The 19525-nt window shown below is 42.2% G+C and overlaps 1 protein-coding gene across 2 annotated transcripts in view; it reads left to right on the top strand.

Annotated features, from left to right (window-relative positions):
- Positions 1-577: 577 nt before the first annotated feature.
- The window catches only part of LOC124031280 (activin receptor type-1B-like), a 29755-nt gene continuing 10807 nt past the window's right edge, over positions 578-19525 (top strand). The window contains exon 1 of one of the 2 annotated variants that reach the window (XM_046342349.1): positions 578-753. In XM_046342349.1, coding sequence (XP_046198305.1) covers positions 666-753 — 88 coding nt within the window. In that variant the 5' untranslated portion in view covers positions 578-665. Of the gene's footprint in view, positions 754-14832; positions 14946-19525 lie in introns of those variants that run through there. The other variant, XM_046342350.1, reaches the window with a different exon arrangement.

Here is a 19525-nt window from a genome sequence, read left to right as displayed (position 1 = left end):
GGGTTGGACACGGCTCTCTCAAAAAGATGGAGTTGATTTCTGTGTCCTCTTTTTTAGATGTATGGTGTCAATTTCAATGCATACACACTGTTTATTTTTCAGAAGTTCAGTAGCATAGTCTGATAAAGTGGGGGCAGTGGTATGGGTTATTGGGGCAGCTTTACTGGGGTGGTTTACTAGTTGTTAGAGCACTGGTCCAGTAACTGAAAGGTTGCCTGATTTAATCCCTGAGCTGAAAAGGTAAAAATTCTACCCCTGAACAAGGCAGTTTTGTAAATAAGAATGTGTTCTTAGCTGACTTGCCAAGTTACATTTAAAAAATATTATAGAGATCATGTTCTATGTGGGTGGTACGATGTTAAAGGCCTATTCAATATTTAAACACCCTGGGTATAAAATCACATGATCATATTACATTATTTGAATTTAAAGTTTATATTTTAAGCCTTGACCAGACGTTACATTGTGCTTTCTAATCTTATCTAGTTTATTTTATCGCCCTACTTCAAAATAACAGCTAGTTAGCCATTCCTCTCCTTTAAATTCTCCACACCCCTTTAAGGCGTCTGTCTGCTGGCTGGCTGGAGCTGTGTGTCCAATGATGTATATTTAAATCGTTGGTTGTGTCTCGCACTGCTGTCAATACCACACCACCCAACATATTAATGCAATGCAATGGGAATATAACGATCATGGCTAAGAAACAAATATTGTTAACGCTTCTCGTCCTGGGCTTATTCAGAAGTTATGATGGTGAGTATAACGCTTTTTTTTTTACGCCTGTGGTTATTTATTTACTTGGTTTGTGCGACTGGGGCTGACATCGCTTGGCACAACAACATGGCGCACGTAACGTTATTTGGTATCAAGCAAGCAGAGTTCGCAAATTAGACCTGATTTTTATTGTATTTTTTACTGGTAGTTCATTGTTTAAATAGAGCAGAAATAAATTAAGAGAAGCAGCTACATACCCTTCTTCACTGCGTTGTTTAAGGATGCATCATAACTAGCTAGCTACTTGAGAATATCACAACGCCAGCTAAGTCTCTGGCCAGCTAGTAGCTAATTGTCAGCTACGATCACGTTAGTAAGTTAACATCTCAGCGAGCGCATTTTTTTGGGATTTGGTAAGAACAGTCAAGGTTAGCTATCTACCAAGGATCTTCCACCATTCATTGACACCCAACACAATAATCAAATAGCAGCAGTTTGAGTCATCTGATCAAAGTTAAATGAAGGCAGTTGCTGTATTCTCAAAAGCTAATATGGAAATCTTGGTTTTATTTATAATAAACGACCACATAATATTACATATCATATTATCAGCTTCAGGGTCAGATTCATACAGGTATGATATCCTTATTCCTAAATGTGAGTTTGTTTTTTCATCATTTTCAGTGAGAACATATTTGCTTATCTGCTTTTTAACAGTTTCTGATAGTGTGTAGACTATGCTCTGCACACACGATAACGAGTGGTTTTTAAAGTGAAGCTCTCAATCTTTTGCTGAAACTACAACACAATGCGGGACTGAGGCTGACCTATTTAGCTTTCAAGAGCTGCTGTACATTGCAAAATGAGCCATTGTGTGGTGTTCTACCCATCAGCCTGAATACACTATGGCTTACACTGTAGCTATCATTATTGGATACACTATTTAATTTATAAAGGAGGAAATTAGATGTTAAACAGAAGTTGAGGGACGTACCTCACAGTAGTCAGGGCAGTGTGTGTGTCAGAGATGGAGAGCGATGTTATGTGAATCTGACAGTTGAACCTTAGAGGTTGTCAGGGCCAGTAGCAGAATGTGAGAGTGGGTTCATGCACCTCATTCAGTTGAAGTCTGGGTGCTTTTGTGTCAGAAATGAGGGCAGGGATGAAGTTAGGCAGAAAGAGGCGACCTCCATCTTGTAGGCTACCCAGGGGCAGGTCCACTGCTGCTACACCCCCACCCTCTGCATGAACATGCAGCCCCAGTGAACATGAACCTCATCTGATGGAGCAGATCAATGGAGGACTGATACAACTGTAATGCAGCAAGAAGCTGCCTTTTTCACTCACTCAACAAACTGTTCAACAATGAGCAAACAGAACACACCCCCCCTCAGCCTCAGTTCCTCCTCTCCCTGGCCTTTAGTGCTTTTCAAGGTCTATAAACAGTCTGTCCCTCCTGATAAACCCCATAATTGTGCACTCATGTTTGAATAACATGGATGATATGGTTTGGCTCTACTGTGGTTGGGTGCTTGTCTTTAGCGTTGTCTTATCAAACACAGATTGCATGTATACAGTCCTTTTACATTTAATCTGGGCACAGCAAGGGGCTCTGTTGTATCCATATTTTGTTTTTTTTAAGCCCAAAAAGTTGGATAATGGTGATTTTTTTTTTCCAGCTTGTTATCTGATCTGCCCGACTGAATGGTGTTAAAAGCCTGAATAAAAAATCACAGCTTTTCTTTGCAACTGACTCATTGTGAAAGTTTGAGCCTGTTTCAACCTTTAAGTCCTGTTTCTGTAGGCCTATTTGATTGCTGTTCTCCAGATTTGTCACTTTAGGCAACGTTGAATGGGGTGGGGACCACAAAAAAATCTTAACTCATGAGGGGCCGCAGCTGCTCGCGGGTCTGCCGTACCCACATCCGCCTTCTATCTGTTGAGTTTAGGAAGATTTGCGTTGACGAAAAAAAAGGTGTGTGTTGAGTTTGAACTTAACTCATTATGACATTATACTGAAAAAACAATAAATAGTTTGCATAACTGTGACTGAAAATCTGGTAATTAACATGATTATGACATAAAGTGACCTGAATGGCACAACACTACATTTGGTAGTTTTAATTATGACAGACAATTGCAATACCACAACATCATAACCCGGTGACATAAACATCACAGCAATGTACAAGACAATGTTCAGTTTGCCTCTTTCCTCCTTCTCTCTACCCTTCCTCTTTCCCGCTCCCCCACTCCCTTCACACAGCCCTGTCTCCAAACAATACCTGTACTGTGTTTGACTTCAGTAACACACCAAACACCTGCTTTTAACATCCCTATGGCCCAAGGGTTGTTCCACCTCAAAAAGCACAAAAAATAGGATTTCGAAACCCACCATCTTAGATTGTTAAGAAATACTTTCTCTAGTTAGAAGCAGATAATATTAGTATTCCTGCAGCATTATTTTGTTGAAATATAATTTAATCTCTGAGAAATTAAGCTAATTGATTGCTCCATCATTGGCCATTTTTTTAAAGTATGATTCATATAATATTCAATAAATACAGTACAAAACCTCAGATTTGGACCCCCAAATATATAAACCTATATTAGTGACAGATTTTCATGCAAATATTTTTTTTAAATCGGAAAGATGGGCTTCTATCAATTTGACTTGTTGTGGATTAAAGGCTGTGTGTGACGACGTAGAGCACATAAGTTCCCGCAATAATAAAAACGATTCAAGTTTAATTGGTTTCCATTGCATTTAACTCTACACATGGTTTTGTCACAACCTGGTTTGTAAGTAAGACATGAGGATTCCAAAGAAATAGTAAAAAGCCACTCGCGAACCCCCGCACATCCCATTTCAACCCCAAACCAACAATGAGTATACAGTAGCAAATAAAGTTTAAAAATCGAATCAATCACAGGGGGTATCGGTGCCTAGTCAATGTGCAGGGGTACAGGTAAATTGAGGTAAAATGACTATGCATGGATAATAAACAGCGAGTAGCAGCAGTGTAAAAAAACAAAAGGGGGAGATTCAATGTAAATAATCCGGTGGCCATTTGATTAGTTGTTCAGCAATCTTATGACTTGGGAGTAGAAGCTGTTAATGAGCCTTTTGGTCCTAGACTTGGTGCTCTGGTACCGCTTTCCGTGCAGTCCATGACTTTGGTGACTGGAGTCGTTGATAATTATTTTGAGTAATTCCTCTGACACTGCCTAGTATATGGTCCTGGATGTCAGGAAACATGGCCCCAGTGATTTACTGGCTGTACGCACTATCTTCTTTTTGAGGATCTGAGGACCCATGCCAAATCTTTTCAGTCTCCTGGGGGGGAAAATGTGTTGTCGTGCCCTTTTCACAATTTTCTTGGTGTGTTTGGACCATGATATTTTGTTGATGTGGACACCAAGGAACCCGCTCCACTACAGCTCTGTCGATGTTAGTGGGGACCTGTTCGGCCCTCCTTTTCCTATAGTCCACAATCAGCTCCTTTTGTCTTGTCACGTTGAGATAGAGGTTGTTGTCCTGGCACCACACTGCCAGGTCTCGGACTACCTCCCTATAGACTCATCGTTGTTGGTGATCAGGCCTACCACTGTTCTGTTGTCAGCAAACTTAATGGTGTTGGAATCGTGCTTGGCCACTAATCATGCACCCCTGAGGGGCCTCAGTGTTTAGGATCAGCGTGGCAGATGTGTTGTTGCCTATGCCTACCACCATGCCAAATCTTTTCAGTCTCCTGAGGGGGAAAAGGTTTTGTTGTGCCCTCTTCACGACTGTCTTGGTATGTTTGGACCATGGTAGTTTGGTGATGTGGACACCAAAGAACTTGAAACTCTCGACCCACTCCAATACAGCCATGTCAATGTTAATGTGGGCCTGTTCAGCCTGCGTTTTCCTGTAGTCCACGATCGTCTCCTTTCTCTGACTCACATTGAGGGAGAGGTTGTTGTCCTGGCACCACACTGCCAGTTCTCTGACCACCTCCCTATAGGCTGTTTTGTCGGTGATCAGGCCTACCACTGTTGTGTCGTCAGAACTTAATGAAGGTGTTGGAGTCGTGCTTGGCCACACAGTCGTGGGTGAACAGGGACTACAGGAGGGGACTAAGTATACACCCCTGAGGGACCTCCGTGTTCGGGATCAGCGTGGCACACGTGTGGTTGCCTACTCTTACCACCTGGGGGCGGCCCATCAGGAAGTCCAGGATTCAGTTGCAGAGGGAGGTTTTTTTTATCCCAGAGTCCTTAGCTTAGCTTAGTGATGAGCTTCATGGGCACTATGGTGTTGCACGCTGAGCTGTAGTCAATGAACAGCATTCTCACAAAGGCATTTCTTTTGTCCAGGTGAGAAAGGGCAGTGTGGAGTGCGATTGAGATTGCGTCATCTGTGGATCTTTTGGGGCGGTATGCGAATTTGTGTGGGTCTAGGGTGTCCAGGAGGATGCTGTTGATGTGAGCCATGACCAGCCTTTCAAAGCACTTCATGGCTACCGACGTGAGTGCCACGGGGCGTAATCATTTAGGCAGGTTACCTTCACTTCCTTGGGCACAGGGACTATTGTGGTCTGTTTGAAACATGTAGGTATACAGACTAGGTCAGGGAGAAGTTGAAAATGTCAAGTGAAGACACTTGCCAGTAGGTTTGCGCATGCTTTGAGTACACATCCTGGTAATCAGTCTGGCCCAGCGGCTTTGTGAATGTTGACCTGTTTAAAACTTTTGTTCACATCGGCTACCGAGAGCATTATCCCTCAGTCATCCAGAACAGCTGGTGCTCTCGTGCATGTTTCAGTGTTGCTTGCCTCGAAGCGAGCATAAAAGGCATTTAGCTTGTCTGGTAGGCTCGCGTCAATGGGCAGCTTGCGTCTGAATTTCCCTTTTGTAATCCGTAGTAGTTTTCAGGCCCTGCCACATCCGGCTCTGACGCTAGTCTGTGTAGTAGGATTCAGTCTTAATCCTGTATTGACGCTTTGCTTGTTGGTTCGCCTGAGGGCATAGGGGGATTTCTTATAAGCATCTGGTTAAGTGTTCTGCTCTTTGACAGCAGCAGCTCCAGCCTTTAGCTCGATGTGGATTTTGCCTGTAATCCATGGCTTCTGGTCGGGATATGTACGTACAGTCACTGTGGGGAAGACGTTGTCGATGCATTTACTGATGAAGCCGATGACTGAGGTGGTGTACTCTGTTCCAAAGACTGTTGACATCTAGTGGAAGCCTTAGGAAGTGCAATATGACCCCATTTACACTGTATATTGGAATGACAAAGAGTTGAAAAATGACAAACCTCATATGTCCCACTTCCTGGTTGGATTTTTCTCAGGTTTTTGCCTGCCATATGAGGTCTGTTATACTCACACACATCATTCAAACAGTTTTAGAAACTTCAGTGTTTCCTATCCAATACTACTAATAATATGCATATATTTGCATCTGGGACAGAGTAGCAGGTAGTTTACTCTGGGCACCTTATTCATCCACGCTACTCAATTCATCCACGCTACCCTGTCACCAAGAAGTTAAAGGAAAATGTTTCTTCCAGTCCGCGGTGAGTAATCGCTGTTCTCATGTCCAGAAGTTATTTTGGGTCATAAGAGTCGGTAGCAGCAACATTATGTACATAATAATTTACACAAAAAAACTAACAAAATTGCACAATTGGTTGAGAGAAAGTAAAAAGTCAGCCATGTTCTTTGACGCCATCAACCGTTCTCTGTCGTGGATGAGGTTGGCTTTCGTCGACTGTTTGAGCACCGGTACACACTACCAAATCGGTGCTATTTTTCACATTTCCCTACTAGAGTTACAGTATTGTTGAATCACATCCATGAGCTTCTTGCTATGGGTGTCGCTGCTATTAGCTTCACGACTGACATTTGGGCCAGCGACGTCAACCCCATGAGCATGCTGAGTGTGACAGCACAGTGGTTCGACAAGGATTTTGTACTGAGGAAAGCTGTAATTGCATGCCCAAGAATGTGCTGGTTCTCATACCACTGCTGCCATTTTCAATTGCATTTGAGAACATGTTTGAAACTTGGAAACATGAACACTCCTTATTTGAACAACTGCGTCTGCAGAAGACGTGATACCCTCTGCCATGGCATTGAAATGTGTGCTCAACAAAACTGCTGACACAGACCGTGGGGTTAACTTACAAAAGTACTCGAGGCTGTGAACTAGCGATTTGGTGGCATTCTCTCTAACCCTCTACTGTGTCGCCACCATGCTCAATGCTAGGTACAAGGGCCGCTACTTCGATGCAGACAAGAAACAGGGTTTACGTGAAATGTTACATACGCAGCTGGACAAGATAGAAACAGACACAGTGACAGTGCGCACCGAGGAAGAGGGGCCACGGACAGACAGACAGCTGAAACTTCACTGCTTGACATGTATGATGAAAGGACTGAACAAATGAACAATGAAACAGCAAGTAAGTGAAAAATGGGTTTTGATGTTTTACTGGTAATAGGGACATACATAATAACTTGTGTGTGTGTGTAACCTTTATTTAACCAGGAAAGTCAGTTAAGAACAAATTCTTATTTACAATGACTGCCTACTCCGGCCAAACCCAGACGATGCTGGGCCAGTTGTGCACCGCCCTATGGGACTCTCAATCACTGCCGGAAGTGATACAACCTGGATTCAAACCAGGGACTGTAGTGACGCCTCTTGCACTGAGATGCAGTGCCTTAGACCGCTGTATGTGTGTGTGAGATAACTATCGTATCGACCAAAAATGTCATATCGGTGCATCCCTAGTTTAAAGGTCTTGCTCACATCGGCTATGGAGAGCGTGATCACATAGTCGTCTGGAACAGCTGGTGCTCTCATGCAGTGTTTCTTGCCTCAAAGTGAGCATAAAAGGCATTTAGCTTGTCTGGTAGGCTCCCGTCACTGGGCAGCTCATGGCTGGGTTTCCATTTGTAGTCCATAATAGTTTTCAATCCTGCCACATCCGAGCCGGTGTAGTAGGATTTCCTCTTAGTCCTGTATTGATGCTTTGTCTGTTTGATGGTTCGTCTGAGGGCATAGCGGGATTTCTTATAAGCGTCCGGATTAGTGTCCCGCTCCTTGAAAGCGGCAGCTCTAGCCTTTAGATTCGGTGCGGATGTTCGCTGTAATCCATGGCTTCTGGTTGGGAAATGGGAGGACGTCGTTGATGCACTTATTGATGAAGCCGGTGACTTAGGTGGTATATCCTCAATGCCATTGGATGAATCCAGGAACATATTCAGGTATGTGCTAGCAAAACAGTCCTGTAGCTTAGCATCCGTGTCATCTGACCACTTCTGTATTGAGCGAGTCAATGGTACTTCATGCTTTAGTTTTTGCTTGTAAGCAGGAATCAGGAGAATAAAATAATGGTTAGATTTACCAAATGGAGGATGAGGGAGAGCTTTGTATGCATTCTGTGTGTGGCGTAAAGGTGGTCTAGAGGTTTTTTCCTCTGGTTGCACATGTGACATGCTGGTAGAAATGAGGTAAAACAGATTTAAATTTGCCTGCATTAAAATCCCCGGCCAAATGCTTCTGGATGAGCATTTTCTTGTTTGCTTATGGCCTTATACAGCTCATTGAGTGTGGCCTTTTAACTCACAAAATAGCAAAGTTGGTTAGGAGCCAGTAAAATGGCAGCCATCCCCCCTCCGGTGCTAGTTTTCTATGTTTAACAATTAGTATGGAGTGGTGTCTCAGAGTATCGTTTCTTCATCTTATGTAATGCATTCTCAGTGGGGGGGGGGGGGGGTGGCTGCCATTTTACTGGCTCCTAACCAACTTTGCTATTTTGTTAGCTAAAAAAGTTGTAACTCATTTTGTACACAATGTTGCTGCTACCTTCTCTTATGACCAAAAAGCTGGACATCAGAACAGCGATTTACTCACCTCGAACTGGATTAAGATTTTTCTTTAAATGAGTCCAACGCGAAGGATATACTGGGGGGGGGAGGTTTCCCTCATCAGATTAGTGATTGAAGTTGTTAGGTTTATGTCCCATTCTACATCTTGATATTACCAGGTTCTGACTGTAAATTGGTTCACCCAAATTACAAAATCAAATATTGGTTTCCTTACCCTGTAAGAAATCTATGGATAAGGTATGACAGCAACCCATGCTTTGGTTTTGTTTACCTGACCAGTGTTTCAAATGCTAACTTATTTTTGGCACAAATACAATGCACCTATATGGTACCTACAGTTGAAGTCGAAAGTTTACATACACTTAGGTTGGAGTCATTAAAGGCTAATTGACATAATTTGATTCAATTGGAGGTGTACCTGTGGATGTATTTCAAGGCCTACCTTCACTCAGTGCCTCTTTGCTTGACATCATGGGAAAATCAAAAGAAATCAGCCAAAATTATAGACCTCAACACCTCTGGTTCTTCTTTGGGAACAATTTCCAAACGCCTGAAGGTACCACGTTCATCTGTACAAACAATAGTACGCAAGTATAAACACCATGGGACCATACCGCTCAGGAAGGAAACGCGTTCTGTCTCCTAGAGATGAACATACTTTGGTGTGAAAAGTGCAAATCAATCCCAGAACAACAGCTAAGGACCTTGTGAAGATTCTGGAGGAAACGGGTACAAAGTATCTATATCCACAGTAAAACAAGTCTTATATTGACATAACCTGGAAGGCCGCTCAGCAAGAAGGAAGCCACTGTTCCAAAACTGCCATAAAAAAGCCAGACTATGGTTTGCATCTGTACCTGGGGACAAAGATCATACTTTTTGGAGAGATGTCCTCTGGTCTGATTAAACAAAAATATAACTGTTTGGCCATAATAACCATTGTTATGTTTGGAAGAAAAAGGGGGAGGCTTGCAAGCCAAAGAACACCATCCCAACCGTGAAGCACGGGGTGGCAGCATCATGTTGTGAGGGTGCTTTGCAGCAGGAGGGATTGGTGCACTTCACAAAAAAGATTATATCATGTATTCAGGAAAATAATGTGGATATATTGAAAGAACATCTCAAGACATCAGTCAGGAAGTTAAAGCTTGGTTGCAAATGGGTATTCCAAATGGACAATGACCCCAAGCTTACTTCCAAAGTTGTGGCAGAATGGCTTAAGGACAACAAAGTTAAGGTATTGGAGTGGCCATCACCAAGCCCTGACCTCAATCCCATAGAAAATGTGTGGACAGAACTGAAAGTGTGTGCAAGCAAGGAGGCCAACAAACCTGACTGGGTTGCAGCAGCTCTGTCAGGAGGAATGGGCCAAAATTCACCCAACTTATTGTGGGAAGCTTGTGGAAGGCTACCCAAAATGTTTGAACCAAGTTAAACAATTTAAAGGCAATGCTACCAAGTACTATTTGAGTGTATGTAAACTTCTGACCCATTGGGGATGTGATGAAATAAATAAAAGCTGAAATAAATAATTCTCTCTACTAGTATTTTGACATTTCACATTCTTAAAATATTGTGGTGATCCTAAGAAAGGTAATTTTTATTAGGATTAAATGTCAAGAATTGTGAAAACTGAGTTGAAATGTATTTGGCTTAGGCTTATGTAAACTTCCGGCTTCAACTGTATATTAGCATTTTCACACTTCATGTTCAAATCATTCTGAAGTATTAAAAACTTTTTGTGAAACTCAATTATGTTACTCAAGATGATTTGGATCGCCCCCCCCCGACATAGATGTGAATAGTCCCTATACTCTCACAGCCTAGTAGCTGCAACTGACAGACCCAAACAGGCATATGTGTGTTAATATCTATTCCATTATATCTATAATATCTATACCACACCGAATAAAAGTCCCCAAATGACTTTGCTTAACCACTCGAGCCTAGGGGAAACTAAACCACAGCTGTACCTTGTATCAAGGTTGAGGGGTGAGAAGGTTCCTTCACTTCAGGGCTCTTTTGAAAATATGAAAAATCCCTGGCCTTTACAACTCTGCATGTACATCCTTGTTGATAAAGAGCATCAGAGTAAACAAGCTTAAAGACAAAAACGGGGAATTGTTTGTGAAACGGTATGATTGAGATGTTTAAAGAAGAGGTTACAGGGAGAGTGACCAGCTCTCGTTCCCTGGGTTTGTGATACGTGGAAATGGAGAAGTATTTTAGACTGAGGATGAGCTGGACTGTGCAGTAAGATTTAGCGCAGTTCATGGGATCTACAAAACAGGCATGTAATTACATTGAGAGGGACTAATGCTGAAAGCATTTTACAAATGCATATCTTTTACCAAATGAGTCATTTAGTAAGTTAAGAGGTCTGTTTTCCCCTATGATCTCATTTATATCAATTGCATTATCTACTCTTCTGTAGTTGCTCATTGATTTTCAATGTTTTTTTTTCTCAGTCTCAAATTGACACGCTGCATCCTGTCTCCAAGGACTCCTGTGTCAAGGCTCAGATACTCAGAGGCCAGTCTCCCATGGGCACTATAACCAGGGGGGGGAAATCAAATCAAGTACTCACAAGTTTGGGCTGCCTGCCTATTATGTATCTGGTTTTACTATATGTTTAAAATAAATGGGAACTCTTTTGAACAGACCTCGCTCTGGCCTTGATCGATCAAAGTATGTTGACATGGAAACATTTTGTTCCAGCATAACCTACATGTTCTTCTCACCAATCAAATTATCATGTTTTCTGATGCTGGAGTTTCTCAGGCTTGGAGTTTTCCCTCTTGCTTCCCAATCATTCTTCAACAAAACACTGACCGAACATGGCAAATGGCCATTCCATCACATGAATGTTAACATGCCTCGACACGGACGAAGTAACCTTGCGAGGAACACACTGCCTGCTTATCTGAGATCACTGAACCTATGTTTAGAAAGCCAACTAGAATCAGAAGACTGAGAGCACAGATACAATAACAGGAGCATGTGCACAAGCGTGCGTGCACACACACACACTTCCTCTGTATCGATTTGAGTGGGATAGTCGGGGAGGATAGGGTGAGTAGAGTGTGTTTTCTGCGTGGTGGCGTCTGGGTGTCTTCATCAGGTGCTGCGCCTGGCCTGGTGCTCTTTCCTCCCTCCTTGTCTAGAGTATCAGCACTTAACTACACTACCTACAGCAAGTCATAATCCCCTTTCATTTCTCACTACTTTAGCTATTCATGTTTTTGAAGCATTATATTTTCAGGGTTCTGGTTACACTTTCAATTAGGCTTCTATCAACATTAAGCTTATTCAGCTTTTTGGGGTCTCAACTTATTGTTGCAAGTTTAGAATAGAATACACAAGGTGCAATTTTTTTAAATGGGGTCGTGCATCAGCAGTTTTTCTCAATTAGCCCATGTCAAAAATGTTGGGAGTTAGTTTAGCAGCCTGCTAACTCCCAAACTATCTAAACTTGTTATCATTGTCGAATTCCTGGGGGGGGGGGGGGGGGGGCAGCAAACGTTCCTCTCCACCCTATGGCAAAATGTGTAGGATTACAAAATTAACTCTAAAACATTGTGGGAGGCACAAATGTTTTTCTCACTGTGGATGTGGGTCCGCAGACCCGGGAGCAACTGCAGCCCCTCAATGCACAAGGACTACCTTTTTACCTATTTTGTTGTGTGACAAAACTGCACATAGTGGCCTTTTATTGTCTCCAGCACAAGGTGCACCTGTGTAATGGTCATGCTGTTTAATCAGCGTCTTGATTTGCCACACCTGTCAGGTGGATGCTCACTAACAGGTATGTAAACAAAATTTGGGAGAGATAATACGATATTTTATTTCAGTTCATAAGCCAAAATCTGAAAAGCGGTTCCTTCATTCATTTATTCCATAGGGTATTTTTAGATTCACTTAAAATAAGGTCTCTGTTTCGTGTAGGCTTTCACCACCTTGCCAATTTTATAACTGTGTAGATATCCATAGGACAAGGTAACTCTGATCAATATTGGCTAAATATAAGCGAAGATTTTTTTTTAATTGTAGAGTGGATTTATGAACATTTTGACAAACGTTAACTTATCCTAGTGAGATTTACACGGGTATCAAAACGCCGAGGCGGTTTAAGCACGAAACACAGACCTTATCTGAAGTAGATCAAGACATTCTCTATGGAAGACATGAACGGTAAAATAACGAAGGAAGCCCTTTCAAGTTCAGGCGCAAGTTATTACAGGAATTATAACGCTTTGACTATTTCTCTCTAAACCATATACCCTTGACTATTACGAGCCTGCTGCTGCCTACAACCCCTCAGACTGCTCTATCAAATCATAGACTTAACTATAATAAACACACAGAAATACGAGCCTTAGGTCAAACTATCACCTCGAAAACAAAACGTTTATTCCGGTCCGTATTTTATCTAACGGGTGGCATCCATGAGTCTAAATATTCTTGTTACATTGCACAACCTTCAATGTTATGTCATAATTACGTTAAAATTCTGGCAAATTAGTTCGCAAAGAGCCAGGCGGCCCAAACTGTTGCATATACCCTGACTGCGTGCCATGAACGCAAGAAAAGTGACACAATTTCACCTAGTTAATATTGCCTGCTAACCTGGATTTATTTTAGCTAAATATGCAGGTTTAAAAATATATACTTGTGTATTGATTTTTTTTTAAAGGCATTGATGTTTATGGTTAAGTACACATTGGAGCAACGACAGTCGATTGATTGTTTTTATAAATGTAATGCTAGCTAGCAACTTAACTTGGCTTACTGCATTCGCGTAACAGGCAGGCTCCTCGTGAGGCAGGTGGTTAGAGCGTTGGACTCGTTAACTGTAAGGTTGCAAGATTGGATCCCCCGAGCTGACAAGCTAAAAATCTGTTGTTCTGCGTCAATCCTAGGCCGTCATTGAAAATAAGAATGTGTTCTTAACTGATTTGCCTAGTTAAATAAAGATTAAAGGTGTAAAATAATAATAATAATCAGCAAAATCGGTGCCCAAAAATACAGATTTCCGATTGTTATGAAATCTTGAAATCGGCCCTAATTAATTGGCCATTCCGATTAATCAGTCGACCTCTAGTCTGAATACTTGAGATTTAGGGGGGGAAACAATTTAATATATTTTCGAATAGGGCTGTAACATAACAAAGTCAAGGGGTCTGAATACTTTCCAAAATATGTCTTTTGATTTTGAGAAATTATAGGATCTTAGCTTTCATTTGTCATCCAATTTGACATGCTCCTATGAACTCCACTTGTTCATGGATCCTTTCACATCGTGTTAGCCTCGGTGCCCCAATACATTTCAATTATTCAAAATGTTACTTAGGCAGTCACTGTCTAGACTGAGTTTAATGACAGCAACAACCCCGTCCTCTGTACAAACTACTACTACAACCCCATCCCCTTCTTCCCATAAACCCACCAAAGCCTACCCCCCCAAATAACAGTAATTGCTGCTGGGGATTTTAAAAAACATTGAATGCTACTGTGCCACCCCTCAAACGCCTCCCCCTTCTCTGCCCTTAATTCCCCCTACCATCTCCTCTAGGTTGGGGCTAATCCCAAACCTCCACAATTGACAGCAATCTCCCCGAAATGTAGGAGCTCCCCCTTTAAGTACTGCCCCACCCCCACTACTACATCCTGGGTTCACTCCCCTACCCCCAATGATCTCAGTCTGGGTTGGTCAAATTCCATGTAATTGTCAGACAAAGGACCAGTATGATGTCACAAGATGAAGGATTATGAAATTGTATGGGCAAAGTCCATTTTTGACTAAAGTAACACTGTCAGTAGAGCACCACTAACCACTATTTAAAAGCAAGCTGTCAGCATTAAACAAATAGACCTTTGTCTTTTGAACTTCACTTCCCCCATGTGTTTACCATTTTTATAGAGCCTGTAGGTTCAGAGTATCATATGACCAAGGTGTCTTTGAGCTTTCTGTTGATGTCTGCAAGTGCAAGAATTTGTAAAATTCAAAATAGAGCCCGACCATAACTAATGGAATTACAGTTAATGAAAATGTATGCTTAATGAAAATGTATGCTTAATCCAGTATAAACTCATTTATATAATTTATTACTACAGCACAACGGCAGAGTCATGTCTTAAATGTAAAATTAACAATGACCCTGTAATCCTTGCCTTCTGGGAATGTTATAAAGTCCAAAAGTCATGGGCGGAGTTAGAAAGTTGTCTGGTGCTTTATCTAAAAGTTTCTATATTGTCTAAATGTTGAACATGCGTGGGCAACGGAGAGAAACAACATGGTGCAGTTTGAGACCATGTGGCTGAGAATGATGCTGAGACTGGAGATGTGAGCAGGTCGGTCTGGGCAGGGGTGATGTTGTGGATGTATGTTTGTATGCATCTGTTTTTTATTGTACAAAATATAATCTTATCAAATAAAATGGAGCCCAACCGATTTATTATCTGCTGATATTATCCTTTTAGGATATACTTTCAGTGTTTAGGTTAATCCACTGAAAGGACCAATATAAAATGTGAAGAAAACGCTCAAAAAAGCTGTTCTTTATAGAATTAGACTTTTTTTATTGTTCAATTTCATTAGTATGTCTTGAAGAGGGAGCTGGCACTCTTTACATGGCTATACGCCTATCTTGCCGTGGCGCGCTACAGCAAGACTGGACACCCAATGTAACTACACCAGTCGGAGAGGAGAGTGACCTACTCTGAACTAAGTAAATATAAGCTTGCCAGCTCAATAAAGTGCTAAAAATGTGTACTGACCGTATACTGTTGCGTGCAGTGTCATAGTAGGGTGTAAAGCAATTGCTGTGCTAAGAAACCTCAACCTGCAAAATCTGGTTTGTTTCTATGTGCTCATTGCGAAAAATGTTTTCAGACACTGAAAAAACACAGAAGGTTACAAAGTAGCGCTTCATTGCTGCATTTTAATGTATGGGTTGTAATTTCTCAGGCCAGAGACTGGTCCAAATTCACGTTTTGGCATCCCCATATCCATGACGAGTGCTAGCCAGTTAGCTAGTTGTGTAGAGGTACTTGATGCGGTTCACTCAGGCAATGCTTGACGGCGAGAGGCAGCGTTGTGCCAGCAGCAAATTTTGTGATTTAGATTTTTTTTCCTTTCAAGTGACAACTACCATAAATCAGTGGCTGCAACCCTGCAATTGATGAAAACCTAGCTAAGTACATGTATGTTGATGTCCAGCTGGCTAGCATGAGGCAGCTCATTCTTCAGAGCCTAAGTAAATGTTTTGCTGGAATCTCCTAACCTTTTTAGGGCACAAATGCAAATCTTGCCTAATCAATTAGATGTATTATATTATATCTAGCAATCTATCTATATTTAGTATTTTGCCTACTGTATTTAATTATCCACTTTCATAAATCATGTTTCATTAATACTGTGTACATGTATTATTTATCCAATTTTGGAATACACATAAGCAAATCGCAATGCCCTCATTTTGTAAAAACTACAAGGTAATAATAATGAAAAACAGTTGTACTTTTTTACCCCTTTTTCTCCCCAATTTCATGATTTACAATTGGTAGTTACGGTCTTGTCCCATTGCTGCAGCTCCCGTACGGTCTCTGGAGATGCGAAGGTCTAGAGCCATGCGTCCTTCGAAACATGACACCGCCAAGAACACAAGCAATTTGTGGGCTCACCTGAAACTGAGACACAACGATGCCTACGAAGAGGCACAGGGACAAATGCACAGAGAATGACTTCTTCCCCAGCAACACTGCAGCTCACCCTGCTACAAATATTTGACAAAACACAGAAAATAGGGGGGGCCTTCAGATCCTAGGGCAAAAAAACATGACAAAAAGGTGAAGAAGATGATGGCCATAGAGGTCCAATCATTCAATGTGGTTGAAGGTGTTTGATTTCGGGGGCTGCTGACTGAAGCAGAACCCAGATGCACTCTAAGGTCAAAAATATTTTCACACAGAAAAGCTGATTCAAGTACATAGCAAGGTAGTGGAGAAGATTAAAACAAGTTCTGTCCATTTGAAAATGATGGCGACAGTATGGCATTCAAAACAGATTGCTGGTTGGAGTCCACAGAAGCTCTGAGTTTAACTGTTCACTTCAAGGACTGAAACAGAGTCCAGGTAGTCCTTAATGTCAAAGCCATGACCAGATCCCACACAGGAGAATACATCGGCAACCTCTTCCTTTAGATGTTACAGGTGTGGGCTATTGATAGTGAGCCTGTGCTACTGGTGCTACACGACAGTGGTGCAAACATGGTAAAGGGATGCGGCTAATGGACATGCCAGACCTCAGTTGAAGTGCACACACACTACAACTTGTTGTGCATGATGGCCTGGAGTCAGAGGGTTGTAGGTTGTCACCTACTTCGGACACGCCACCCCAGCCAAGCAGAGACTCGAAGGCATTGAGGAGGAGTATGGTCTACCAGACCACACAATTCTGCAGGTGTGATCTACTAGAAGGAACTCCCCTTTGCACATGCTCCAACGCATGCAGGAGCAAAAGAACCATAGCAGCCTACTCTTAGGACTACAGTCATTTTGCATTCTGCAGCGATACGCCATCCCATCTTGTTTGCGCTTAGTGAGACTGTAATTTGTTTTTCAACAGGACACTGACCCAACACACCTCCAGGCTGTGTAAGGGCTATTTGACCAAGAAGGTGAGTGACTGAGTGCTGCATCAGATGACCAGGCCTCCACAATCACCTGACCTCAACCCTATTGAGATGGTTTGGGATGAGTTGTACTGCAGAGTGAAGGAAAAGCAGCCAACAAGTGCTCAGCATATGTGGAAAGTCCTTCAAGACTATTGGAAAGCATTCCAGGTGAAGCTGGTTGACAAAATGCTAAGAGTGTGCAAAGCTGTCATCATATCCAAGATGGTGTTGCAGTGGGGATATATTTTTGATTGTCTCCTCCCGTCCCTTGTGTATATATAGTTTTTCTTCACCTAAACTGGGACGTACTTAACACCCAGGCCGTCCTACAATCTAAGCTAGATGCCCTCAATCTAACACAATCATTAAGGAACCTACCAGGTACAACTCTAAATCTGTAACCATGGGCACCCTCTTAGATATCATCCTGACCAACCTACCCTATAAATACACCTCTGCTGTCTTCAATCAGGATCTCAGTGATCATTGCCTTCCTGGGTCCGCAGTCAAACAACCACCCCTCATCACTGTCAAACGCTCCCTAAAACACTTGTAATAATAATAATATAATAATAATAATATATGCCATTTAGCAGACACTTTTATCCAAAGCGACTTACAGTCATGTGTGCATACATTCTACGTATGGGTGGTCCCGGGGATCGAACCCACTACCCTGGCGTTACAAGCGCCATGCTCTACCAACTGAGCTACAGAAGGACCACAGCGAGCAGGCCTTTCTAATTGACCTGGTCCGGGTATCCTGGAAGGATATTGACCTCATCCCGTCAGTAGAGGATGCCGGGTTTCTCTTCAATAGCGCTTTCCTCCATCTTTAAATAAGCATGCCCCGTTCAAAAAATGTACAACTAAGAACAGATATAGCCCTTGTTTCACCCCAGACTTGACTGCCCTTGACCAGCACAAAAACATTCTCCTTCACCCAAATCAAGACTGCTGATGTTCTGAAAAAACTGCAAAATCTGGATCCCTACAAATCGGCTGGGCTAGACTATGTGGACCCTCTCTTCCTAAAATTATCTGCCGCAATTGTTGCAACCTGTATTACTAGCCTATTCAACCTCTCTTGTATCGTCTGAAATTCCCAAAAATTGGAAAGCTGCCGTGGTCATCCTCCTCTTCAAAGGGGGAGACACTCTAGACTCGAACTGTTATAAACCTATATCCATCCTGCCCTGCCTTTCTAAAATCTTCGAAAGCCAAGTTAATAAACAGATCACCGACCATTTCGAATCCCACCGTACCTTCTGCACTATGCAATCTGGTTTCCGAGCAGGTCATGGGTACACCTCAACCACACTCAAGGTCCTAAACGAAATCATAACCGCCATTGATAAAAGAGCAGCCGTCTTCATCGACCTGGCCAAGGCTTTCGACTCTGTCAATCACCATATTCTTATTGGCAGACTCAATAGCCTTGGCTTCTCAAATGACTGCCTCGCCTGGTTCACGAACTACTTCTCAGAGTTCAGTGTGTCAAATCGGAGGGCATGTTGTCCGGACCTCTGGCAGTCTATGGGAGTGCCACAGGCTTCTATTCTCGGGCCGACTCTCTTCTCTGTATATATCAATGATGTCGCTCATGCTGCAGGTGATTCTCAGGTCCTGAATATCCCATTGTGCATGGTGAAATTATTCCAAAACATGCATCCTGTTTACAATTAGGCACTAAAGTAATACTGCAAAAAAAATGTGGCAAAGGAATTCACTTTTTGCCCTGAATACAAAGGATTATGTTTGGGGAATACACAACACGTCACCAAGTACCACTCTTCATACAGTATTTTCAAGCATGGTGGCTGCATCATGTTATGGGTATGCTCGTCATCGACATTGACTGGGGAGTTATTTAGGATTAAAAGAAATGTAGCCTGATAGAGCAAAGCACAGGCAAAGTCCTAGAGGAAAACCTGGTTCTGTCTGCTTTCCAACAGGAGACAAATTCACCTTTCAGCAGAACAAAAGCCTAAATAACAAGGCCAAATATACACTGGAGTTGCTTACCAAGACTACATTTAATGTTCCTAAGGGTCCTAGTTACAGATTTCACTAAAATCGGCATGAAAATCTTTGCCAAGACTTGAAAATTGCTGTCTAGCAATGATCAACAACCAACTTGACAGATCTTGGAAGAATTAACAAAAATAATAATGTGCAAATCATGTACTATCCAGGTATGCACTGGGTTGAATACTTCTCTAATCAAGATACACTGAGTGTACAAAACATTATGAA

This window comes from Oncorhynchus gorbuscha, linkage group LG03 (assembly GCF_021184085.1).
Source record: "Oncorhynchus gorbuscha isolate QuinsamMale2020 ecotype Even-year linkage group LG03, OgorEven_v1.0, whole genome shotgun sequence".
NCBI lineage: Eukaryota > Metazoa > Chordata > Actinopteri > Salmoniformes > Salmonidae > Oncorhynchus > Oncorhynchus gorbuscha.
This window is presented reverse-complemented; position numbering and strand designations above follow the sequence as displayed.